This window comes from Schistocerca piceifrons, chromosome 9 (genome assembly GCF_021461385.2).
Source record: "Schistocerca piceifrons isolate TAMUIC-IGC-003096 chromosome 9, iqSchPice1.1, whole genome shotgun sequence".
NCBI classification, from domain to species: Eukaryota; Metazoa; Arthropoda; class Insecta; order Orthoptera; family Acrididae; genus Schistocerca; species Schistocerca piceifrons.
Genome location: NC_060146.1, coordinates 28,536,450 through 28,563,733, shown reverse-complemented (window position 1 = coordinate 28,563,733; position 27,284 = coordinate 28,536,450). Strand labels below are relative to the sequence as shown.

The following is a 27,284-nucleotide window of genomic DNA, read 5'->3' as shown; positions in this document are numbered from 1 at the left end:
ATCACTGGCACCCAAGTCTCCCACTACGGCGGCGACTGAAGTGAGACTCGCACTCGGCGGCCGAACGTCCCCGGATGGGGCCTCCCGATCATTTCATTGTGAAAAGCAATTGTAATTTTACAGTTAGTACAACGCCATTGTATCCCCTAACTTAGTAAGAAACATTCGTATAGTAAGCTTCTACGGACATCGGTAGAAAACTAGATATAAGAAGTAAAATAAATAAAAGCAGTACACGGGTTTAGAACACGGAGCACAAAACTGTGAAACTGCGACGCTACCCACTGAACCACCACTTTGGGTGACATTATCGCGCGCTAGAACGCAGTCGGTTTCTTTCTTGAGGAACTGTCGAGTATTTACGGATAAGCCGAGACTCGTGTTAGCTTCTTTATTCTCCTCTTCCACTGAGCCAAGCTTGCGGAAAACCTGGTTGTGTTCTCCTCGTGAGTCCGCGTGCTTGAAAGTGTGCCATGCGCCAGTAGCTAAGTTTCGGAAAAAAAGGTAGACAAAACGCGTAATACTGCAAACGACTGTTAGTTATCCATATAGTATTTTAAAGTATATCACTGTTATATGTAGACGGTATGCAAAGCACATCATTTTAACTGTGTGTGAAGGCATCACGTATTGGTGACAAATGAAAATTTGTGCCAGACTGGCGCTCCAACGCAGATTTCCAGCTTGTCGCAAGCGCTCGCCTTAAACACGTAGGCTATCTGAACACACTTCCAAGACCAATCCAAACATTCATATGTCGTACTGTCGAGGGCAAAAATGACAATCCTAATACTAACGCGGAATACGTTTGTTCCTTGAAAGCCTGAGTAGGAAAGCAAGTAAAGTTGCAAGTGATAGGGTTGTAGACAGTACGACGTACGGAAGTCTTGCGCGTTGGTCTTGAAAGCGTACTCGGACAGCTGAGATGGTTACGGCGATGACTCGCGACGAGGGGTAAGTTCGGGTTGGAGTCCTGGTCCAGTACAATTTTCATATGTCAGCAATACGTAATATCTTCATACCTAAGGCAGCTAATGTCAGAAAGATTGTGCAATTGCGAACAAATTTCATAGCGTTATGAACTTATGATTAGTCTACTGTTTACGGAAAGCCAAAGCTTTTGTTGTAATTGTTTATTTTGGTTCGGCAAACCAAGTACGGCATTTATAGATCCGTCTATAGTTTTGAATCTGATTGCATATATGAATGGAAACTAACTGCAGTGAAAGTTGTCTTCGACAAGCAGATAATACTGACACTCCCAAGTCTTTATATTTGAACGGTGTACTACTCGCCAGAAGAACTGTGCTGGGACTCCTGCAATAAGAATAGGTTCTTTGTTGTCTTAGTACGAGGTTGAAAGGTGATGGAGTGCGTCGATCCTTTAGTGAGATAAATTTGTGGGCAAATGATTCATTGAAGTAAGAAAGACCTACTTTCATTCCTCTTCCGTCATCAGTTGTTATTTTCACTGTTGTATTACGACACCAACTGTTACTGTGAACTATGATTACGTACTGCGCGACATATTTTCACTTGATGTCAAAAATAAACTTGGTCGAGTTTTGTTACATTCCGCCGTCAGTATTCTGTCGCAAAACTGTTAACCATGCCAGTGTTTGTTCTCACAAGTGAACTCTTCGCGCTAGACGTTAAGCACCCCTCTCCCCTCTAACTCCCTGCCCGCCTGGCATCGCCTTCCAGGAGTACGGTACGTCTTCTCGGCTGTCGCCACTGCTTTGTCCCTGCGTCGTTTTTGACGATTTTCATTTCTGGCAGGATATGACTTCGCACGATTTAACGATAAATGCAATAATCTTTCAATAACTTCGTTTTGTGAGTGGTGCTTTCTTCTAATGAAACTGCTGTGTACTCTGGGGTTCGGTTTCAGGACTAAGGTGACATCTGAGGTTTCCGCAGATATGGCCACCTTACAACATACTCTGATTAGCCACCACCTGTTTAAAAGCGTGTCGGTCCACTTCCGGAGCGCAATTCAGCAGTGATTCTGCGTGTCACGGATTCGACAAGTACTTGAATGGCTTGCAGAGGTTTTCAGCACCAGATGCTTTTGTGTTAGCAGAAGAGCCAACACCGTGTTACTAGGGGGGGGCCGAAATGCACGCGTTTTAGCTCACGCAGGCTGGCGTGAGGAGGGAAGAACTATACTGACGTGAGGTCTGGAACATGACAAGGAATGAAAATTCAGAAAGCGGACGTAATTAGTTTCATACTTAACTTTAATCCATTAATGATGAACGTCGCTCTTGACGGTACATGATTCACAATATTATCTGTTCAGAATACATTCTCGAAGTAATTATAGTAACTGAATATGGCGCCTTGCTAAGTCGTAGCAAATGGTGTAGCTGAAGGTTATGCTAAACTGTCGTCTCTGCAAATGAGAGCGTATGTAGACAGTGAACCATCGCTAGCAAAGTCGGCTGTACAATTGGGGCGAGTGCTAGGGAGTCTCTCTAGACTAGACCTGCCGTGTGGCGGCGCTCGGTCTGCAATCACTGATAGTGGCGAAACGTGGGTCCGACGTATACTCACGGACCGCGGCCGATTTAAAGGCTACCACCTAGCAAGTGTGGTGTCTGGCGGTGACACCAGAGATGCCAAAGAACTTGGTTCACATTGAAAATATATGTTATTTGAGAATTAATTTTGATATGTACCACGCATACGATAACTTCACCAAAAGATCGGTGCTGATAGTTGATGAAGAATTACCCTACGAAACGTTACTGCATGCTCGCAGTTGGGCAATATTCCCGATGGCTTTCCAGAAGCACATTGCAATTTTGGAGGCTGCAGGATAAAATTCTGCCCAGCACAAGCACTGCGTGGTTGGCAGTATGCCGTCCCTCGTGACGAATTCGCAGCAATCGTACTGGGAATTCTTTTCACAAAAGAATGATTAAAATTTTAATTTTAGTTCTTCACTAATCAAACTAGTTTGAGATACTTGTATGACTATCTGTTTCTTCTGTCTTATTGATTTACTGCCCTTGTTGACAGTCCTATTCCTGCCAGTGTCCATATGGAAAATTAAATAAAAATAAAAAAGTGCAGAAGGCGTTTCGGAATCGAACACACGCCCTCCGCTCGCCTGCCAAACGCCTGTCTCTGCCAGCGGCCATTTCTTTGACTACCGTTTACCTTTTTGGTACATAAGCGACAGCCGTAACAGTTGCTTTCGAAAATGCTCAGCTTTCAGTTATCTATCGGTCCCCTCAATTTTGAGTCGATTGCGAGTCATGAAATTTAGGTGTGGTCTTCTCAAAAACGGGGGATTTTCAACTAAAATATTTTAGTTTTTCCGTTTAGGGGCTAAACAGGCCACCTGCCAAATGTGGCCCGAATCGGTTGGCCGTGTCTGAGGCGTTCTCGAGACAGGCGCAACGTATTTACGGTCGGCCGCAATTAAGGGCGCACGCAACATGCTCCACGTTACGCTTCCGCCGATTCCCGTTAGTGTGAGCCTGCTGTGCACCCGCACTGAAGGGATCAGTTGGTCATCCCCACCTTAATGACGTACACTGATGACCGAAAAGCCAAGCGAATGCAGTGGGCCGGCCATGTGGCCCGAATGGAAGATCACAGATGGTCTCGGAAGGTCCTGGATTTCACACCTACAGGAAAGAGACCCCCAGGGAGACCCAAGAAGCGTCGGAGGGATGGCCTCCATGAAGATTTAAACCAAGTGTCAATAGATGTGGACAGATGGCGGATAGCAGCAACGGAGAGAATACAGTGGAGGAGGAAGCATGTAGCAGCGTGCGGTCCACTGGGCCTGATCACGTAGAAGAAGAAGAAGACGAAGAATAAGAAGATGATGATGATAATGATGATGACCCAAAAGTTAAGACCGCCTACCTAAAAGCGCGTTGGTCGACTTGTGGAACGCAGTTCAGCAGTGACTCTGCGTGCCGTGGATTGGACAAGTGATCGATGGGTTTCCAGAGCGTTGCGGCCCCAGACGCCTACGCACAGGTAATTTACGGACGGTTGGTTTGTGAGCGCGGAGCTGGCCCCAGACTGCGTCCCAGTTGGGTTTCATCGGAGTCAGATGAGCCGACTGTGATTGCAAAGACATGAACGTGAGTTCACTATCGCGCCCCTCAAACCGTCGCAGCACGATTCTGGTCTCGTGACACGGACACTTATCTTGCTGGAAGATGCCATCGCCGTTCGGGAAGACATCGAGGATAAGGCGTTGCACAGCCGCCGTGGTGCCTCCGACTGCTCCTCCAGGGCCCCCTGGAAGCCCGGCTGAATGCTGGTGCCGGCGGCCTGCGTCCGTGTTCACAGCAGCCGCTCGCCCGCATGACGGCGTGTCTGGACGCAGACGCAGCCGTCGGCGTTGTTTGACAATAAACGGGTTTCATCCGACGAGGCGACCTGCGGTCCAACTCCATGATTCCGCGCCCACTGTAATCGCAACTGACGACGTGGACGCGTCGTCTTGAGAACACGCAGGGCTCCAGCCGGACAGGACGCCCTGGCGCTCTGCCGCCTCGCCAGCGCCGCGCCCTGCCTGCCCTGCTTCAGAGACCGGCCGAGCCGCCCGTCCCTGCCTTCTGTGCTGACGTTCCAGCCTTCTCCAGCCACTCTCCACAGGCCCTGACGACAGCAGCGCCCCAGCAGCCCAGCAGTTCGCGAGACGCTCGCTCCTAGGCGCTGCGCCACATCAACATGACTGTTGTCAAAGTTTCTCAAGTCGACGGATTTCCTCATTCGCACCAAGAATAATTTCCCAATCGTCTCTGCTCTGCTCGTAACACTCCTCTCAACGCGTCACGTGCCCTCGGCGCCAGCACTCGGCACACAAGCTTGCGGTGGGCGATGGCCATAATGTTTTGGCCCATCAGTGTCAAGCTACCAGGTTTTCACAAAAACTTCATTACAGTTCCCACACTGAAGGCGGAACTCACAATATTTGAACAAATAATGTTGGATATCGAGAAAAATAATGAGCAAATAGCGAATTCGACAAACAGGAAATATACGCTATAAAAGACTTATTCAACTTTGATGATATCTGCAGCTGTTTCTCTGCATACAAAACTTTCCATTTGATCACGTTAACGGATTTATTCCACTACCTTCGTACTCTCTACTTTTTTTTAACGTCGACTGCCGTAGCTAAAGTTGAACAAAATATGTTTTGAAACCTCTTATTTTTTGCGGTTAGTCAAGTAAACTGTACCCCAGCACCACAGGAGTAGACGAACGTGGGAACGTGGTAAATCTTCCAAAATCTGCCTCTAACTTGCCGGTAGACCTGACCTTCAAAAGCTGAACCCTTGAAATCGTCGTTGTCAGTCACATATGTGTGCAGCCGTGCCGGTGGCCCGTACAGTTCGTCGGGCAGCGTGTCGCGCTGGCTTGCACCAAACTGAGTTAGAGGTGATCTTTCAGTTCCTGGAGTGAACACGATGTTTCTGTAATCTGGAGCTCAGCACTGCAGCAAGCAGTGATTGCTAGAACTTCATGAAAAAACCGTAATAAATAAACATCCGGTATCCAGTTTTCCAGGAGGTGTAAGTTGACAACCAGACGACAGTCAAACTCGTTCCCTAGTTTTACGTGTCTGGAGTTACCGCATGGACTGCTCTGCTACCCGGCTTCACTGTTGAAGCCAACTTGCTCAGTGGTGAACACATACAAGGCGACTTAGACAAATATTAAAAAAAATACACTAATGGCCATTAAAATTGCTACATCACGAAGATGACGTGCTACAGACGCGAAATTTAACCGACAGGAAGAAGATGCTGTGATATGCAAATGATTAGCTTTTCAGAGCATTCACACAGTGTTGGCGCCGGTGGCGACACCTGCAACGTGCTGACAAGAGGAAAGTTTCCAACCGATTTCTCATACACAAACAGCAGTTTTTCGGCGTTACCTGGTGAAATATTGTTGTGGTGCCTCGTGTAAAGAGGAGAAATGCGGACCATCACGTTTCCGAGCTTGATAAAGGTCGGATTGTAGCCTATCGCGATTGTGGTTTATCGTATTGCGACATTGCTGCTCGCGTTGGTCGAGATCCAATGACTGTCAGCAGAATATGCAATCGGTGGGTTCAGGAGGGTAATACGGAACGCCGTCCTGGATCCCAACGGCCTCGTATCACTAGCAGTCGAGATGACAGGCATCTTATCCGCGTTGCTGTAACGGATCGTGCAGCCACGTCTCGATCCCCGAGTTAACAGATGGGGACGTTTGCAAGACAACAACCATCTGCACGAAGTTCGACGACATTTGCAGCAGCACGGACTATCAGCTCGGAGACCGTGGCTGCGGTTACCCTTGACGCTGCATCACAGACAGGAGCGCCTGCGATGGTGTACTCGACGACGAACCTGGGTGCACGAATGGCAAAACGTTATTTTCTCGGATGAATCCAGGCTCTGTTTACAGCATCATGATGGTCCCATCCGTGTTTGGCGACATCGCGGTGAACGCACATTGGAAGCGTGTATTCGTCATAGCCATACTGGCGTATCACCCGGCGTGATGGTATGGGGTGCCATTGGTTACACGTCTCGGTCTCCTCTTCTTCGCATTGACGGCACTTTGAACAGTGGACGTTACATTTCAGATGTGTTACGACCCGTGGCTCTACCATTCTTTCGATCCCTGCGAAACCCTACATTTCAGCAGGATAATGCACGACCGCATGTTGGAGGTACTGTACGGGCCTTTCTGGATACAGAAAATGTTCGACTGCTGCCCTGGCCAGCACATTCTCCAGATCTCTCACCAACTGAAAACATCTGGTCAATGGTGGCCGAGGAACTGGCTCGTCACAATACGCCAGTCACTACTCTTGATGAACTGTGGTATCGTGCTAAAGCTGCATGGGCAGCTGTACCTGTACACGCCATCCAAGCTGTGTTTGACTCAATGCCCAGGCGTATCAAGGCCGTTATTATGGCCAGCGGTGGTTGTTCTCGGTACTGATTTTTCAGGATCTACGCACCCAAATTGTGGGAAAATGTGATCACATGTCAGCTCTAGTATAATATATTTGTCCACTGAATACCCGTTTATCATCTGCATTTCTTCTTAGTGCAGCAATTTTAATGGCTGAAATCACTCAACAGAGGAAAGTCCACTGGACCTGACGGGATACCAGTTCGTTTCTACAAAGAGTACGCGAAATAACTTGCCTCCCTTCTAACAGCCGTGTACCGCAAGTCTCTAGAGGAACGGAAGGTTCCAAATGATTGGAAAAGAGCACAGATAGTTCCAGTTTTCAAGAAGGGTCGTCGATCAGATGCGCAAAACTATAGGCCTATATCTCTGACATCGATCTGTTGCAGAATCTTAGAACACGTTTTTTGTTCGCGTATCATGTCATTTCTGGAAAACAGAATCTACTCTGTAGGAATCAACATGGATTCCGGAAACAGCGATCGTGTGAGACCCAACTCGCTTTATTTGTTCATGAGACCCAGAAAATATTAGATACAGGCTCCCAGGTAGATGCCATTTTCCTTGACTTCCGGAAAGCGTTCGTTACAGTTCCGCACTGTCGCCTTCGCCTGATAAACAAAGTAAGAGCCTACGGAATATCAGACCAGCTGTGTGGCTGGATTGAAGAGTTTTTAGCAAACAGAACACAGCATGTTGTTCTCAATGGAGAGACGTCTACAGACGTTACAGTAACCTCTGGCGTGCCACAGGGGAGTGTTATGGGACCATTGCTTTTCACAATATATATAAATGACCTAGTAGATAGTGTCGGAAGTTCCATGCGGCTTTTCGACGATGATGCTGTAGTATACAGAGAAGTTGCAGCATTAGAAAATTGTAGCGCAATGCAGGAAGATCTGCAGCGGATAGGCACTTGGTGCAGGGAGTGGCAACTGACTTAACATAGACAAATGTAATGTATTGCGAATACATAGAAAGAAGGATCCTTTATTGTGTGATTATATGATAGCGGAACAAACACTGGTAGCATTTACTTCTGTAAAATGTCTGGGAGTATGTGTACGGAACGATTTGAAGTGGAATGATCATATAAAATTAATTGTTGGTAAGGCGGGTGCCAGGTTGAGATTCATTGGGAGAGTCCTTAGAAAATGTAGTCCATCAACAAAGGAGGTGTCTTACAAAACACTCGTTCGACCTATACTTGAGTATTGCTCATCAGTGTGGGATCCGTACCAGGTCGGCTTGACGGAGGAGATAGAGAAGATCCAAAGAAAAGCGGCGCGTTTCGTCACAGGGTTATTTGGTAAGCGTGATAGCGTTACGAAGATGTTTAGCAAACTCAAGTGGCAGACTCTGCGAAAGAGGCGCCATTCATCGCGGTGTAGCTTGCTCGCCAGGTTTCGAGAGGGTGCATTTCTGGATGAGGTATCGAATATATTGCTTCCCCCTACTTACACCTCCCGAGTAAATCACGAATGTAAAATTAGAGAGATTCGAGCGCGCACGGAGGGTTTCCGGCAGTCGTTCTTCCCTCGAACCATACGCGACTGGAACGGAAAAGGGAGGTAATGACAGTGACTTATAAAAACACATTCGCAAATATCTCACAAACGGCGTGTTTCCGGATCGTTGTTGGGTAATTTTTCCCTTCTGCTATTAGATACAGTCGCTTCTGCCAGTTTTCGCTTCAAATTATGATTACACGCTATACACAGATTTTGCTCTTTGATGGCTGCGGCACTCCTCACAGCTTTTTGCCCAAGACAGCTGGTTGTGTCATTTCGGCCCTAAACCGGTGTCGGCTGCACCAGGCAGACAACCACACGACCAGCAACGTACAACTGCTGCCAAGCAAAACTTTTAGTTGCTACCACACGTTTCTATTCTCATTTATGTTGCATATAAGATGCTGTGAAATCGGATCAATGTTTTGGAAATGCGCAGTAACTTTTAAATGTTTCAGCTTCACGCAGAATTCAGTTCTAGCGAGAAAACAGTTCTAAAATTGTTTCCGGTAGTCTCATATAAATTTTCAAACTTTGCAGCTGACGCCCGAAGACGAAGAAAGGCGAAGAAGGCGAAGAGAACGAAACAAAATCGCTGCGACGAAGTGTAGGCTGAAGAAGAGGGAGAGGACCGTGAATCTAGTACAGGTAAGCTCGGATACATACTGATTCACACCGAAACACGAGCGCAAACATGGCACCAGAAATGAGGTCGAAACAACATATGTACAAGAAGAATACTGCTGAAAATTTGTTGTCTGTTGGCAGGAGAAATTCTGTTACTAGAGTTGCTGTAGACACCACATGTTAACATCGGACATAGAGTAAAACTAACAATGATGTTTATGTACGGTGTAATAATAACAACAGATATAGGGTTGTTCATCGTAAATCATCACTTGACATTATCTGCATATGTTCTTCCAATTCATTCCCTTCATATGTAAATGACAACTACACAGTTCTGTGCAACCATTGATTCCATTTTGCTGATAATTTCAATTCAAATCTTCCACCAAGTACAAGAAAAATCTAAAACATAACAGTCTGTCATGAAAAATAGCTTCTTGATTCTCTTACATTAGTAATGTCTGCAGTTAAAAATTACACATTATCATAATAGTATGTTTTACAGTAAAAAGTAAAATATTTAACTCAGTCAGATTTTTAACATACAAAATTATTTGCAAAATTTTGTGAAATATTAATTTTCAACAATTACTTTCCAAATATACTAATTGGTGCTTGGGTGCTTCATTATTTAAATCACTAGCATTTACAGAGGCTTGATTCTAAAGTTGATTCATTTGGTACCTGCAACTATCTTATGAACCATGTTAAACATTATTATCTACTAAGCCATCTATAGTTTTAGTAATTCGTCATAGCGTTAGACAGTTTTTTTAAGGACTTCCTATTCCTTAATTTTGTATAAAAATAACTCCACTACAAAATCACAGTAGTGTTTGTAAATTTCACATCTTTTATTACAAATCCATAATATGTTATTAAAATAAGATCATTTCAGTGATACATTATGATCATCATCAGTAAGCAAATAATTCACAGCTCTTCCACACAACATTAAGTAATGGATAATAGGGAGTCATATAATAGTGATACGACACCTAATACACAGTACTGAGCAGTACAATAAACAAACCACGTATTGGATACTCTTATACTAAAACCAAGACTGCTGCATTAAAGTGGTGTTTTTGCCCTCCTGTGTTTTCTTCGCTGTGCTCCGTTTAATTTTGTATTTGGCCATCAATTACTAGTTTTGGAGTCATTGAAAATGAGTGATGAAGATTATTAAGCAATTTTTAAACCAAGATGTCACCTCTGCTATTGTATACAAAAGCAAGTGATACAATAAATTCTGTGCTGTTTACGAGTGGCAATGTGATGTGGAGATAGTGCCGATCGAGGTCCTTCAGTATGTATCGATTCAGTTACTGCCGTCAGTCACCATTCAGTTACTACCATCATTCACTGTGCTGAGAGTCTTCATGGAATTCACTGTTGGTCCAATAAGGCAACCATTATTTGGGCTGACTTTGTATGTTACACCATTCCATATTTGTTGTTTACATTGTATCCTTTTTATGTTTGATGCTGTCCTCATCTTATCCTGCCTTGCTTCTCTGAATTCTGCACATTGTCTAATATCTGCTCCCACTATTTTCCCCATCCATTGCTTGTTGTGGTGCCAAGTCAACTATTACGGGGTACAGGATGCCACCGAGCTGTCCCTCCTTTTCGTAAGAGGCTCTTCCTTAGACTATCCTTTTCACTGTTTGTTCAGTTTGTACATTATCAGTACGTTTAATTTTAAACATTCTTCATTGTACCACAATTCAAATGCTTTTCATTTCAAAGACTCAAAGGAAGTCATTTTCATGCGAAGATTGTTCTCTTACTTTCCTCATTCGGGAATAAACACGTTATTTCACTACACAAACATGTACGTCGCCACGCGTCATGCCGTTAAGCCACATGGAATTGTAATAATTGTTGTTATTTCATTAATTAACAAATAGCTAATGTCAGCCCTTGGTCATTGTCAAATACTTTCACAATAAAAACTGTTATGCTTACAGCGCATTGCGGTCCACACAACAGCAGGGGGAAAGAGGAACGTGATATGTTCTCTTATTAAAAAGAATTATGTTATTTTGTCGAAAGTCGACATGTTGAGAAACGTGGCTGTTGTACTTAAGGTTTATAATTTATATAAAAAACAGCTACCAGCCACATGTATTGTTTAAAAAGGTTTATTATCTTCAGACCATGACCGGTTTCGGATTTTTCTCTACAAATCCATCTTCAGATGGCAGTTACAAGCATTCTTAGTTGGACCTAGTTTTGTCTGTGTTATTCGTTTGCTGCACTGGGAAAGAAAAGAAATATTTGTTGTCATATCGGTAATGGTATTTTTACGAAAGATTTACTTCTTTTACAAAATCTAATTGCTCATGAGACGGTTTTTATAAACATTAGTAAACTTGCAGGTTAGTGTACTTACGAGCTGTGTAGTTCTGCCTGACGAAATATTCGTGCGTTTATGTTTTCGAACGCAAGCTTAATACAGACAGACAGAGTCAGTTAACACCCCCTTCCTAAATAACTTTGAAGAAGCTTTCACTTTTTTAAAATAACTTAAGCCTAATATTCCATCAAAAACATTCAGTATACAGGCCCCAAAAACTGCTTATATGTCATAGAAAAATTGCATAATGAAAACATGTGCATTGCTTATTATGTCATATATTAGAATTTATCTCCTACTATTGTAACAACTAATTAGTAACACACAGTAATTCTGTACTACATATAATGTTTGTAATCTTATTTGTAAGTAATTTTATTTATTCCGTTTTAGATTAATTTCATACAATAGCAAAGAGATATTTTACTGTACCCATATCGACTATACAGCATCTGTAAGTTAACATCGTTATGACTGTAAGCTCTTTGCAAATATTGTTCTCGTTTGTAATGTGAAGCTGGGCCACGTTTTGTAAACGTTATTCGTGTATGCTGCGTGTGCAATTAAGATGATGAGGTTGAAAGTGGCGTCCATTGACTGGAATAGCACTCACATAGTGCATATTGAAAAGTGTATTAAGCTTGCGTTCGAAAACATAAACGCACGAATATTTCGTCAGGCAGAACTACACAGGTCGTTAGTACACTAACCTGCAAGTTTACTAATGTTTATAAAAACCATCTCATGAGCAATTAGATTTTGTAAAAGAAGTAAATCTTACGTAAAAATACCATTACCGATATGACAACAAATATTTCTTTTCTTTCCCAGTGCAGCAAACGAACAACACAAACAAAACTAGGTCCAACTAAGAATGCTTGTAACTGCCATCTGAAGATGGATTTGTAAAGAAAAATCCGAAACCGGTCATGGTCTGAAGATAATAAACCTTTTTAAACCATACATGTGGCTTGTAGCTGTTTTTTTATATAAATTATAAACCTAAAGAATTATGTGTCTCAGCAGCATCATTTCTACTTTTATTTTCTTTGGTACGTGAGCACTTTGCTCACTGTAGCTGACGTAACAGCAAAAACTAACGTTAAATGTTGTATGCACAGTCCAAATTGCACTCTACAATCAGTTGTGCCAAACTGCCTCCAATGACTGGTAGGTAGGCCTATGTCACATCCTGCGCCGACCACTGCTGCAGGGGACCGCCCCGCCCCACCAGCTGTCGTCTTACAAGGACGCCATTCTGACCACCGGCGGCCATTCAGATTGATTCTCCTTCGGGGCTCGTCGCCGTGGCTGATGCTCGACTGCAGTAACTGTTCTGCTCCACAGCAGTACTTCATACATGCACACACAGTATCAATATGATTATAACTAACATCAGTATGATTATAACTTATAATTTTATAAAAAAATATTGTTTAGGTTGTGTTAGCACATGTTAGCTCCTATTAGAGTATATTTGCTTAGTTCAGTTTTTAGAAAGTGCTTCTGGTGTAAATATGATTGGAAAACAGCCTGTGAAGACTGTTAGGAATTCAGATTTCATGTTTCTGATAACCGATGCAATCAAAGTATCCATGTAACTTCGGACTATGCACTAAATTAGTTTTTTGTCGTCTGCTGCCACATAGTGTCATAGCTTATGCGAAGGTCATTCGTACACATTGTCCATCGTTTATTCACTAACATAAATCCCCTTGGTGACGGAAGTGGAACCCTCCAAAATGCATAGTGGAAATAATAATAAATGTAACACCTTACGGTTACTGTCAAGTCCAACCTAAAGTGTTCACATTAAGGTTGTAGTTGGGGTACCAGTAAAAGTAAAAACTGATAAACCAGTGCCTTAGATATCATCAGTGGACGTGGACCAATGACGTAATAATAAACCTCAAAGTGCAACATAAACATCATTATAGACTGGCAACCAGTGAGATCATAAAATTGAAAATTGTACAGTTTCTTAATAATAAATACTAATACTAACGGGAAAATCGTGGTAGAATGGGGAGCGGGGATTTAGAGTGGACAAATTAACATAACAAACATAAAATCACGAAAACTGGAAAATATGCAAAACGAAACAACCAGAGAAACACTGTTCAAAACTATGACCACCACAAGAAAACACGCCATGCACATGACACAATATGCTCCGATTACACGCAACTCTTGCAAAAATTCAATAGTAGACTCCTAATCCTCCATCTCCCGACCATGAAATACATTCCCTGACAAAAAAGGCCAACCGTCCATTAGGGGGCTGGAGTTGGAGGAGGTGGAGACGAAACTTCGTGGGTTGAGAGGTTATGTGATGTTATTTCAGTGATTAGAAAATCAAGCTAAATTTGCAAAGAACTTGGCGGTATCAGGCCTGCTATTTCTATGACGTTTCATTGCCTGTGACGTGTATGAATGCACTGATTCGGTTGATAACGGCGTCATAAAACCGTTGTACCCTCTGCTGAGTCACAGTGGCCCACAACTGTTGTAACTGGTCCTCGATAGTCTCAACAGCGGCACGTCCACGCTGGTCCCATACTTGTTCCGTTCGGTACAAATCTGGAGAAGTTGGTGGTTGGTGGAAGGGACCAAACGCCGAGGACATCAATCCCATTGGATCTCCCCAGGTCACCGCCATCGATGGTGCCGAACCGCAACTCATCGCTAGACACGAAGAACACCATTGGTCAACAGTCCACGCCTGTCAGTCACGGCAGCTGTTTGCACCGTAGTGTTAACAGAAACTTGCGCGTGGGACACTAATTCCCAAGCCTGGCGGCTGCTAGTCTCTGACCAGTGATGCGGTACGGCACGGAATGTTTTCCCGTGCAGGCAGTTCATTACTTGTCCTTCGATGATAGGTACAGACAAGAAGGGACAACAGTGTGCTTGGTGCAGTCAGATGCGGTAGAGTGGAAGCTTGCCGACGAGTATGCCTGTCCTTACGTTTCCGTACACACACCCGAGTGCGCCGCAAACCTGGCTGTTGCACAATTCGACCATCTCTCGAAATGGGGACCCACGGTGAGACCCCTTTCAGGCAGTCGCTCTTGCTGGTAACGTTGTCTCACACGAGTGCACACCAACTCTCTGCGCTCACAGCTTTCACAGTGAGCACTCAACATCTGCTGCTGTCCGCGTCCCTTTTATACGCTTCCACGTGCCTCACCACGAAATAGGAAAAATACTAACACACTTCGGCGGCCGCTCTTCCTTCCACAGAGCATTGCAAAATGGTTCAAATGGCTCTGAGCACTATGGGACTTAACTGGTAAGGTCATCAGTCCCCTAGAACTTAGAACTACTTAAACCTAACAAACCTAAGGACATCACACACATCCATGCCCGAGGCAGGATTCGAACCTGCGACCGTAGCAGTGGCGCGGTTCCAAGAGCACTGCAACTCTAATCGTTTACATACATGCCGCTGGTGTATACGTACACAAAGTGTTTTTTGAATGCTTCCCTTTTTTAGCCAGGCTAGGTATAGTGGAAGAATCAATCTAGCAAAAATTACGTGAAAGCTGCAACAAATAAAATAAATGACTACGACAAGGAAATAAAACTTGGGATTTATTGGTTAACATCATTGTAACCCACAAGCAGAGGCTCAATCTCTCAAACCGGTAGTATGGCAGGTAAGAATTTAATATTCGAAAGGGAAATATATTTATAAATAATTCCAATATCACGTAAATTGTTCCCAGTCACTATTATCGCTCGTTATTAGAAGCACCAAAGATAATGTTTAACGTCCGAATGATTAGGATGGTAAATCTCGTTAATGGATTATGTCACCCGCTACAATAGTATAACGATATGGCTGAAAGCCGACTGTAGGTATACAAGTCCCAATTTCAACCAAAAAACACACGTACACGTACTTTTTCGTAGCTTAAGTGTAAACTCTTAACTGGACTTGCTACTACATTGTTCTAGCTTTTATCACTCCTTAATTGGACTGAACACAATCGGCAGGTATCTTCATGCTCTTTTAGCTGTATAGCCCAGTGAGCGCATCACACGGTTTTTGTCTGCAGGAGTCCGAAATTCTGGAGACGCAGAACCACGACCTGAAGAGCCAGATTCAGGACCTGGAGGCGCAGCGGCGCCGGCTGATCGACATGCTGTCCATGCACACGCCCACCTGCCTCAAGAACTCGGGGGGTGCTCCGCCGACGGCTGGTTCAACAGGTGAGCAATTAAAAATGAGACTCCCTGCTGGGACGTCTGACTAGTTCCTCTCCTGTGCCAACCTCTCTATCTCAGAGCAGCACTTGCCCCAGCATCCTTGCTCATCTGTTGGTCATACACAAATCTCTGTCTTACCCAACATTTTTGCCCACTACTACCCTCTCCAGTACTAACAAATGTCCCATCATCAGGGCCAGTGGAAGGCTCAGGCAAAACGTGTAGCTGCTTGTCTTGCCAAAGGCCAAATGATATCAGGGACGATCAAAAATGTTCCGTTCGAAGGGCGTACAATCCAGAATGGGTATGCCAATCAGACAACATCGCCACAAACATTGAAGGAATGACCGCACCGATGCGCCAGGTTGCACATACCCATTTGTTGAAACTCTTTGTCCTGTTGCACGAGGAAGTGCTGCGTGTCCTCTCCCATCAGAAATCATCGACCTCTAGAGGCCGTTTTCGAGGGACTAAAAGCGCGATAATCGCACGGGGAGATATTGTGGCTACAGGGCAGTGCCTGCCACTTGCCTGCATTGAACGACCGATCGACTTCCGTCTCGTGTCGAACTGCGAACTTGGCGCACCATTCCACAATGGTGGTCTCGAACAGAAATGCTGCCCCGTGCACAGTCTTTATTCTTTTGTGGATGTCTACTAGTGTTTATCCCGCAGCCAAGGAAAAAATCTCACATTGGTCTTGTTTGGACGCATTTGGTAATAATATCACCATAGATCACGTTTCCGCATATACTGCACAAACGTCAGAAAGACACAAATGCCACAATAAACCCTTGCTTACATGTCAGTGCTTATATACCTGCATCGCAGTCGCGCTACGTTGCTTACTCGTACATCCCGCCGCAATGGAAACTTTTTGATTGTTCCTTATATGACGTGTGTGTGGAAATTTCCTCCCAAACCAGCCCGACTTATCGTAAGTCAGGGCTTTCCCCACATCCCTCTCCTTGCCGACTGTAGGGAGGACCTCCTCATTTCTTATCAGTCCACTTAATTTTTCTCTCTTCTCCTGTAACATATGATCTCAGATTCTTCGATTCTCATCTTTCGCGATTTTTCCACAGTTCGTGATTGACTTTCGCACACTGCTAAACTCTAGACATACATTCTCACAAATGCCTTCATTACATGAAGGTCTGTTTGCCACTTGTAAACTTCATTTAGTGACACATACCCTGACTACCTTGACAGTGCACTATAAGTAAACCTACCCCTATTCCTGATTCTTAAAAAATTTAACTACAATGTTTAAAACAGCTTGTTAATTATTTGTTGTTGCACTTGTAAAACTTTTAGGGTTGAAGACACAAAACGCTGATTATGATGGTTTTATTAGTTTCAGGTTATTTACCCGTACTCTAATGAAAGACTCAAAACCTAACTGGGATGTTTATAGTCAAGGAAATTTGCTCTCCATTTTAAGAAAAGCTAGTTTTTCATGCATTTCAGCGGGAACTTTCAGTGATATATGTGAACAATGTCTGGAAATGTGTTGCGAATGGAGTTAGTAGTAAATAATTAATAAGTTAAAACGTCGTGGCAAATGATGTAGTTTTACTGCACGAATAGTGAAACTGTCGTAAATGATAAACTTCTTTACCTACTTTATTTTTTTGGGGATGTCAGGGAAATAAAGTTATGAAACCGTTCTAAAATAGTGTGTAAAGTTTGGTTTAAATAGCTAAGTGCTCTCGCTCTCAAATTCTCAATGAATATTGTACGTGCAATTTGCGTAACGTGAGTTACACAGCATCGAGACAATAAAGGTGTGCAAACAAATTAACAGGAGTGATTTTTCCACCTGTTTTATTCCAATAGCGTTACAATTGAGCTTCGCCGGCTTCAAAGTACTTGCCTTAGGAAACCACACAGCGCTGGAGACTGTTCTTCAACTCCTCATAGCACTGCTGGAACGCGAATATTGGAATTATCTTCATCCTGTCGGTTGCACCCATTTGGATGTTATCGAGCGCCCCAATGCGACTTCCCTCGAGGTGCGTTTTCAGTTGCGGAAAGAGAAAAGAGTCACAAGAACTCAAGTCGAGCGAATGAGTTGGCTCAGGACACACAGAAATGTCCTTAATGGCCAAAAAGTGGATTACTGAAAATGTTGACTGTCAGGGGACACAGTCGTGATGCGACACCATGTGGTTTCTGACGAACAGTAGTGTGGGCCAGATTCAACTCTGCCCCAGCCGTCATGACTATCACCACCGAAACCCCGGGGCCCTCGGCAGAATGCTGTCTCTGTAGGCCTGCCAGTGTTTTGCGAACGGTTCTACTGTAGTGTGCCCGAGTACGAAACAAAATACGATCGCACAACGTTGCTCGATATGTAAGTCACTTACTGTCCGAATGAACGAGCAAAACATTCTCCACTGAAGAAAGCTCTAAAGACAACGAATGTGACGCTAGTGCAGACAGTTACACACTCATGACGTATCACGTGTTCACCTGTCTCTCCCCCGTGTCTACCATTGCCAGATTGAACAGAGTGCTATCATTCTCATTACTTTATTTACATGTCGTGTAGACACAGCTGCTATCTTGAGGCCATTTTTCAAAGCTGTACCTTTATTATTGGAAAATTCCAGTTAGTAGACCATACATTCTGAAATGTATATATGTGATGTCTGTTCTTTCGGACAAGCCCAAACAACAGACACCATTTTTGATTCAGTAACCATTACAGATTAAGACACAAAGGAATGACAGACATCAGCTGTGAGTGGGGATTTATTGAAGCCAATGGGGAAATTCGAAAATTTGTGCCAGTTCAGGATTCGAGTCTGGATCTCCTACTTATTAGGCAGGTGTTCTGACCGCTAAGCCATCTACACGTGGTGTTCATTGCAACTGCACGTACTAGCTTTAGCACACCTCTTATCAGACCCAAACTCTCAGCTGATCGACACACTACCGAATCGGTGCCCACTCGCAGCCATTGTCTGTAATTCCTTTGTGTCTTAATTCGTAATGGTTGCTGGATCAAAAATGGTCTCTTTTTTGGACATATCTGAAAGAACAGGCAGCACTAGTAGAGGGTGCGACAGGAGGCATGCTAGGGTAGTCTGTGCAGGTGCAACGCCCACTGTCTGCATGTCGGTCAGAGCAAGAGACCGAGGTTCGAATCCTGGTCTGGCACAAATTTTCAACTTTCCCCCTTGATTTCGATCAGTGCCCACTCACATACAATGTCTGTAATTCCTTTGTGTCTTAATACTGAAATGTCTTGTCACTGAAGGACTATCTCGCACTGTGCAGGTACACAGTCCGGGGACAACTTCGGCACAAATGGCGACTCTCTGCCGCAGACCTACGAAGCATTCATTGCGAGTAGTACCTACCACCAGCATCACCACCACCACCACCACAACCACCATGCCCAGCAGCACCACCAGCACCAACCGGAGCAGCAGTACCCATCATCGTGCAACTATAGCAGTGGCTATCCCTCACCGGGGGCCGGTATTGATGGTGGCTGCATGGCTTAACAGGACCCTGAGCTCTGTACGAGAATCGAGGACCGTAGTAACCTTAATCTGTTGTAGAACTTGGATTTAAGATGTACACTATAAAAAATTGCTTCAGTGCTAGTGTCTACAAAGTACATAAAACCTATTTGTAAAATATCTGGCTTTAGATCCATATGACAAATTGTTCAGTGCACTCAGCAAACAATGTAAACAACAGTTTGGGATACATCCTGAACTATAAAGTCATGTGTACCTCTCATGCTTCCAAAATAGTCATCTTCCACTGTTTTCATTTATTCTTCATTCATGTATGATTCTAAAATACGCAAAGTAGAATAAAATTTGAACTATATCCATAATTTCTCAAAGTATGTTAATGCTGCCTTAATTGTTTGAAGAACCCAGGTATTCTAAATATCCTACAAGAAAGAGTCAATAGATCAAAGTGCCTACCAGATTATAATTTTACCATTTTTGCAGAGCAAGCACATAATTGCTATCAGTGTCTAAAAATTTGCGAGAAAAACTCAGAAATTTCTGCTTTTAAGATTTCAGGAAAAAGAAATCACCAAGGTTCCATAAAGAATCGTCCACGTACACAGAACAACATAAATGTCAGTTTTCAAACTGCACTGTGGCAGAAGTGAGTAAGTACTAATATGGCTTATTAGAGAACAATGTGTTATCAAGGACATTAAAAACTAAACTTGTCCATGATTTTCAAAATATTAACTCACAACATTTTTGTACCTTTATATAACATTTGATACTTGTGATAATCTAATTGCTGTAACTGGAATGTGTGTGTGTGTGTGTGTGTGTGTGTGTGTGTGTGTGTGTGTGTGTGTGTGTAAAGTACTATGATATTTTGTGAGTCAATTGTAAGAATATCACCAAAGCTGACCATATGAGAATTTGAGGTTCAGAAATGTCTAGCTATTTCATCAAAAAAGCTTCTCTTTATGAAGATCAATGCCCTCATCGCAAATAGGACAATTAACATCATTATTCGAAAAAAGTAAAATAAAATACACTCAGTCACTGATTGGTGTCTTCCCATTGTAGATGCTTTAGAAACAAAGGATGTGAACTGAGAGATCATTGTTTGCCACTGCTGAAATTCCAGTTACGGTTTCATATTTTATACTCATTCTTCGTGAAAAAAAGGAGTGTTATTTATATATTTTGTACTCGTTTAATTTCTTATTGTTATTGCTGCTGCTTGTTAGCATCAGTGATACTCTTGATGTATGTTGAAACTGGTGCTTAACTTAGGTGCTACAAATTTCCTTAAAGGGGATTAAGACTTCTTTTATGTGTTCACTTTTCAGGCCTTTGCACTACTTTCAATGTTTATTTTTCTGTAAACACATTTCTGAAAGTCACTAAATTACTAAAATTACATTCTTCTTGCACAACATTTTGTGTGTTCGTCACATGATTAATAGCCTTTGATAATTTATATTCTGTTAGAGCATTAAGAATAAAAATTTTATTCATATATTTGTATTGCAGCTATAATTCAACGTTGTTCTTTGTATTTTTATTGTATTTTTTTTTCAAAACCATTGCTGCAAGCAATTTTAGCATGTTTTATGTCCTTATGGTATCAGAACAAATGTGTAAAATAAATAAACTATATTGTAAGTGTGCATAGCCTATGTTCCTTTATTTACGAGATTAAGGTTAATGTTTGTAAAAATGCTTATTGTTTTTATTGTGTTTTATAAGAAGTTGTGTGTTGTGCTTGTATACAATAACTGTTTATATTTTAGTATAAAAGTTCATGTTAGAAAATAGGATGCAGACTTTAAGCTTATATTTTTATAATTTTTTTGCACAAGTTTTAATGAACCATAAGTAATTTTTATAAGAGTGATTTATTCTTCATTTAAACTAGTATAATAATGAGTCATATAGTTCTTAAATTAATAACCACAAGTATTTGTATTAATAGTACAATTTTGTGTCCCTTAGTGCACTTGTAGCAACTGCTTCATTAATTAGGTTGCACAAAATATTTAATTTCGACAGGTTATTTGTTACAAGGCAGTTTTTTATATGTTTCAAAATTGTTTCATTGAATGAAGCTTTTGCTCCAGTCATATATTAAAATATGGACTGCCTGCAAAATATGTGGAGCATTGTGTGTGTGGGGATTGGGGATGCAGCTAAATCTATGAAAAAAGAACATAGCCACATCTCATACTGAATGTGTGCAACAAGAAATAAGACTAGACTTGTACCTATTTATAGAAACAATAACGGTTATTGCATTTCATACTGTTCCAAGCACTCCAGGTGTGTTATAGTCTCTACACATTGATTTTGTAGTATATATTAAGTATATTTAATTCTTGGTATCACATATTTAAATATATAGAGTGGGATTTTCCATTAGGATACTTCCATCACTTAGGAAGTGCTTTTTGGATCAACAATTAATTGAATATCGTTAGTTTAGTAGCTATAAAAGGGTAGTAAACTGCTTTTCATTCTTCTGCAGAATTAATTTCTGAAAGAAACATGCTATGGTACCACCCTTAAAAACTCTTCCAAGCTGAACTCATATGTAAATAGGAAAGGGAGTTAAGGAATCATTTTTTGAGGACACTAGGTTTCTGATGGTAAAGTATATGCAGTTGTAGAACACAGATTGAGTTGTATGATACGAGGCTATCCATGAACAGAACAATACATTATTTCACTGACTATTCGAAACCTGTGAATGTAAAATTTTTTGCAATTTATGTGAATCTACAGTGGAGACAACATTTTAACAAAGGTAAAACAACTATTGTAATTATACAGAATATAACAGCAAATAGAACAGTAAATTTCTCTCCTTTTTGAACTTGTTGCTGCATTTGGTACAGAGAAATAGTAACATTTTTCTGCTGCACCTCAGTTTCTTCACACCTGACAATAACTGTAGTGTACACAAAGTACTATTTTTCAAAGTGAAAAGTATCACCAAAAATTTAATCAGAGAGCTTTTTTTGCAACGGAATGTTTATTGTTTAGGAATGACACAAATATATTTTGTAAATACCTAAACTAAGATATGTCATTTGTATTTTGGAGGATGAGAGCCTCAGTCTTACCAAAGGAATATCTTCAAATTAACATTATTATTCCATGTGTGCTAAATCATTATGTGCCATTTAGTTTTGATGGGGTCTTTTCTTCCATAAATGCTGATATTTCACTTTTGGTATCTGTTTTACCTCTAGTGTGATCAACAATTTTCCAAAATGGAAGTGCCTTAATTGTAAACAAGTATTTTTGCAATGGATAGTGGTAAATTAATACAGGTCTGACCTGATTACCTCTTGTTAGGCTGTGTTATATGAGAATAATTTTTAGTGTTCAAAACACTCATTGCCATTCATTCTGTAACAACATTCTTGTCATGTTTGCTTGAACAAATTTGACAAAGAAAGTTATAAGAAGCCATTAGTAGCAGTAACTTTAGCTCATCTTTTCTGATATCTGTTCTGATGCAAATTAATTTTTACTTTGGAATGTATACACATTCATGAGCTTTGTTCCTAATAATGTAGTGAAGTGAAAGATTGAGATAAAAGTACTGCTACTGTTTGTTATTGTTGGTATAAGAACAACAATAATTTTCTACATCAGCCTAGACTACTTTCTTGGTAACTGGCTGTAATTTCAATTTACATTCACTTTATGAGGTTCAATAATGGCAAAATGTTAAGTGATATACTAATCAGTGCTAATAAGAGTTTTTTTTTACTTGTAACATTACTTTAAATTATTTTCATTTACGTTATTATTGTCACTTCCAGAGAGGTCACTCATTTAAGGTGTTTACTTTTGCATATACAACAAAACAGTTCTGAAGACAATTAATGAATCTGTAACAATAAATTGACATAAAAATGTACAGCTTCAATATTATTTCACAGAGTGAAATACATTTCTTCAACCATTCCAAATGAGAACTATGTCTGGTACGTCAAACAGCTGGTAATTCCATTTATAGATATTTTGAGTTTCTTTGTGTGGTATGTCACTGTGAGTGTTTCTTTGTATTCTGTGAACTTGTTGCCAAGGATGTGGTTGTTTACTAAATAACACTCTGCTTTATGAATATATGTAATGTGAAATTGTGCACATTATAAAGATATATACTCTGACAATAGAATCAAGTTAATCTGAAGTCAGTACAGTTCATATCATGAGTAAATAATTAATTCCAATCCTGACAACACAGCATAAAAAATGTAACACCTTGAGGTGTACATTTTATAAACATAGATAAAAGTAGATTGCTCAGGTGAAGCAGACTGCACCCTTTCCCTTACATGTCAAATAAGTATTGTTTATTGCTTGTCTTAATTTTTTTCATCTGCTTATGAATTTATTGGAACAGTATAACACAAACTCTGTTTTAAACTGTTTCATCAGCTTATGTATGCCTTGTAATACAGTAACACAATAAATTGTTGAAACTCAAGACTTCAGAAGAGCAAGTATCAAAAGTTTTATTAAAGAAATGTTTATAACACTATACACAAATAAAAATCACAAAAATCTGTTTTATATAATATCTATCAAGTTGCTTATTAGCAGTTAATTCTAAAATGTATAATTTCAAGCTTTTACTAAATTTCCTTTTTATATGTAATAGAATGGTAACAGTGTTTTGTATAAATACATAAAATTGATAGTTTGTTGCTTGCTGCTTGGTTCATCAGAGTGCAGAATCATTCCTTTTATCTCAGTGTTGTATTAAGTACTTCAGTACCTGGAAGCTGTGGGCTTTAAAAGTTATTTGGAAAATAATGGACCACATGTATTTTTTCTATAATTAAAACACTGTATGTAATAAAACTATTTCTTACCTCTATATTTTGTCTGATGTTATAATTCATGTTTGTGAAATAGATCCCACTTTTATTCACAGAGACAACCTCAGCTGAATGTTACACATTTTACATGTATGAGGACACTATGAAAAATCTGAGCTTTACAGTGAAAAACTGTATGTGGATACTATGACCTCTTTACTTGACACAAAACGTATTCCAGCACTATTTTTCCCTTCTGGTGACAGATGGAAGATGGAATGTCGCAACAGGAAGGGGATCTGCCCACAAAATTCAATAAAACAAAATTATCAAAACTTGAGTACAGTGGAGCCCATAACTAAAACAGGGTAAACATGAACAAGAAGAAGAGATATAACACATGGAAGTCAGAAGGTTGCAGGCTTCAGCTGTTTCATAAATGTTCCAACAATTACTTCGTTTAATTCTGTATTTACACACTGCCAAAGTATTTATGTTGGCAGATGGATAATCCTGATGAAAGGTTTGTTTTTCTTTTCTTTTTCCATCTAGATTTCATCTTGAATATGTAGTTATTTTCAAGAAGTATCTGAAACTTTCACAGTTAAGGCTTAACCTTTGTCAGGTAATGAATAAGATGACTCCTTCACTAGGAAATCAGTAGGATTTGAGCAAATTTTTTTCCAGCTCGATCCAGTTTTTGCTGAAGACCAGTCCACATTATGTTGTATGATGTAAAAAGGGGACAGTCTTGTTTATATCACTTCTGATCAAAAATGGAGCCATAGCCAGCCGCAGTGGCCGAGCAGTTCTAGGCACTTCAGTCTGGAAGCACGCGACTGCTACGGTTGCAGGTTTGAATCCTGCCTCGGGCATGGATGTGTGTGATGTCCTTAGGTTAGTTAGGTTTAACTAGTTCTTAGTTCTAGGGGACTGATGACCTCAGATGTTAAGTCCCATAGTGCTCAGACCCATTTGAATGGAGTCACATATGAGCAAGGTATTCTAAAAATAATCAATGCCAGTTACAAGTTGAAGTCCACCAGAGGATCAACACTTGGTGAAGGGATTGGTATACATAAACAAAGACAGTAATGCACATAAATAGCGCCAGAAAGTCCTGTTATTATTTGGTTTTGCTGTTACTAATCAATGGAAACAGTCACTAGCACTAAATATTTGTAACTGTGTGTATGGAATGATTTTTAAAGGCAAATACCAAAATAAATACAATTGTAGGAAATGTAGATGTCATACTGAGATTTGTTGTAAGAATCTGCAGGAACTTTAATTTACTGGTGAAGGGGATTGCTCACAAAATCTACATTTGAATGGGATATTTGAGTGTTGCATTTCACCTGGGACTCTTAACCCGGAGTGAATGAGGTGCGAAATTGTTACACCAGCTATGAGGTGGGTATGAGATACCTGAAACTCTGATGACAAATTTTTGATACTGTAGTAGTGTGTTAAATATTTTTTTACTTGTGATATTAATAATGATGTCTATTCAACAAGATGAGTAAGTAGAATACTATATTTAAGACATAAAACCTTTTTGGGGGGGGGTTGAAATAATGAAGTGCGTATATTTTCTCAGAAAAAGTACAAGTTTCAGAGGTTTAACAGTTTTTCATACAAAATTCGAAAAAAATTGCAGTTTCTTTCATTAATTATCATAATTATATTATCTTATAATACCTTTTTGTGCCCGGAGAACTGGTAATAATACTCTCTGAATGAATACGAACTTTTTGCCTAGGACAATCCTTCATCCATTTTGTAGCACCTTTGGACGTATAAAAAATCCCATGTACTTCAGGTGACTAACTAGGAGCCACTATCGCAGATTTTGGCTCTTCCGAATCATACAAAATACCCTCTTGCTCCGAATCACTTTCTTCACTTCCTTGGGAAACTCTGTCAATCTCTTCCTTGCTCTCGGAGTCACAGGAAATAGCGTTTGAACAATTTTCTAAAACTGCTTCTAGAAGTTCTTGTAGTCGACGTTCCATTTCTTCATAAGACATCCTGAGAAATGTAAAATCTAAAAATAAATCAAGGAATACTATAAATTACTTTGTATTTCATAAAATCGATGAAAGCTCAAAAATGTAACACCGACTACGAGGTCAGGTATGATGTACCCTAGCCACGTTTGCACACGTGTATCTCCCTCTTACGCTGGTGCAACGATAAACTCAACACTGCATCTTGCCCCACTCTCCCTTACCTCCAGCTACTGAGACAGCAAGATTTGTGTGGCAACCATGATGTTCAACAATCAGCACTTCAAAACAGCTCTGGTATGACATACCCGACGTCATGCCGGGTTAACAGATACGATTCATAATTAGAAATAGAGTTCATTCAAAGAATAGAATCGTATTTGGTGACAGAATTCTTTAGTAAACGTGACACCATCACAGAAATGCTCATCCAACATCAAGTGTAGACACTACGAGAGAGATATTCACCATCACAGTATAGTGTATTAAAATTCCATGGGTCTCCTTTCCTAGTATATTGCTCACTTACATGTATACTTCTTGAGAAGACCGTGAATGTAATGTCAGAGAACTTTGAGCTCATGCAGAGGGTCAGTAGTTGAGGATCTTTCCTCACATGATTTACAACTGCGACAGCAAAAAAGCTTTCACATCAGCGGCATTGTTGACTAGTTTGGCGCCCGTGCGGAATTTTTACACGTTTGTTCCCCCTCTTGATACCCTTGAGACCATAAAAAACATCAACCAACTTTTTTAGGAGAAGCAACTTTTGGACATAAGTGGATGCACAAGCAAAATATAATGGTAAGTATTTCGTAAACAGTCTTTATAAAAGGAGACAAATAAGTGAAATGCATTTTAATCAATAACACAAAATAAACTTCTTCTTAGTCATAAGTACTTCATTTTGCAGTAAATTTGCCAACTGATGACATAAGGAAACTTGTGCTGCACTGGTACTCCAACCCGGATTTCCTGCTTGTTGTGAGTGGTCACCTGAACCATTAGGCTATCCGTGCACGCCTCCTGATCTGGCCTAAACTTTATATGTAAACCGTGTTGTTGTTGTGGTCTCCAATCCAGAGAGTTGTTTGATGCAGCACCCATGCTACTCTATCCTGTGCAAGCTTCTTCATTTCCAAGTAACTACTGCACCCTGCACCCTCCTGAATCTGCTTGGTGTATTCATCTCTTCGATTTTTACACTCCACTCTGCACTCCAATACTAAAATGGTGATCCCTTGATGCCTCAGAATATTTCCTACCGACCGATACCTTCTACTGGACAAGTTGTCCCA

General features: G+C 41.0%; 1 protein-coding gene across 1 annotated transcript in view; it reads left to right on the top strand.

Annotated features, from left to right (window-relative positions):
* The window catches only part of LOC124716667 (activating transcription factor 3), a 537,090-nt gene extending 513,054 nt beyond the window's left edge, over positions 1 to 24,036 (top strand). The window contains exons 5-7 of the mRNA XM_047243205.1: positions 9,000 to 9,107; positions 15,513 to 15,666; positions 18,949 to 24,036. Of these exons, the coding sequence (XP_047099161.1) occupies positions 9,000 to 9,107; positions 15,513 to 15,666; positions 18,949 to 19,178 (492 nt within the window). The 3' untranslated portion in view covers positions 19,179 to 24,036. The remainder of the gene's footprint in view (positions 1 to 8,999; positions 9,108 to 15,512; positions 15,667 to 18,948) is intronic.
* Positions 24,037 to 27,284: the final 3,248 nt, after the last annotated feature.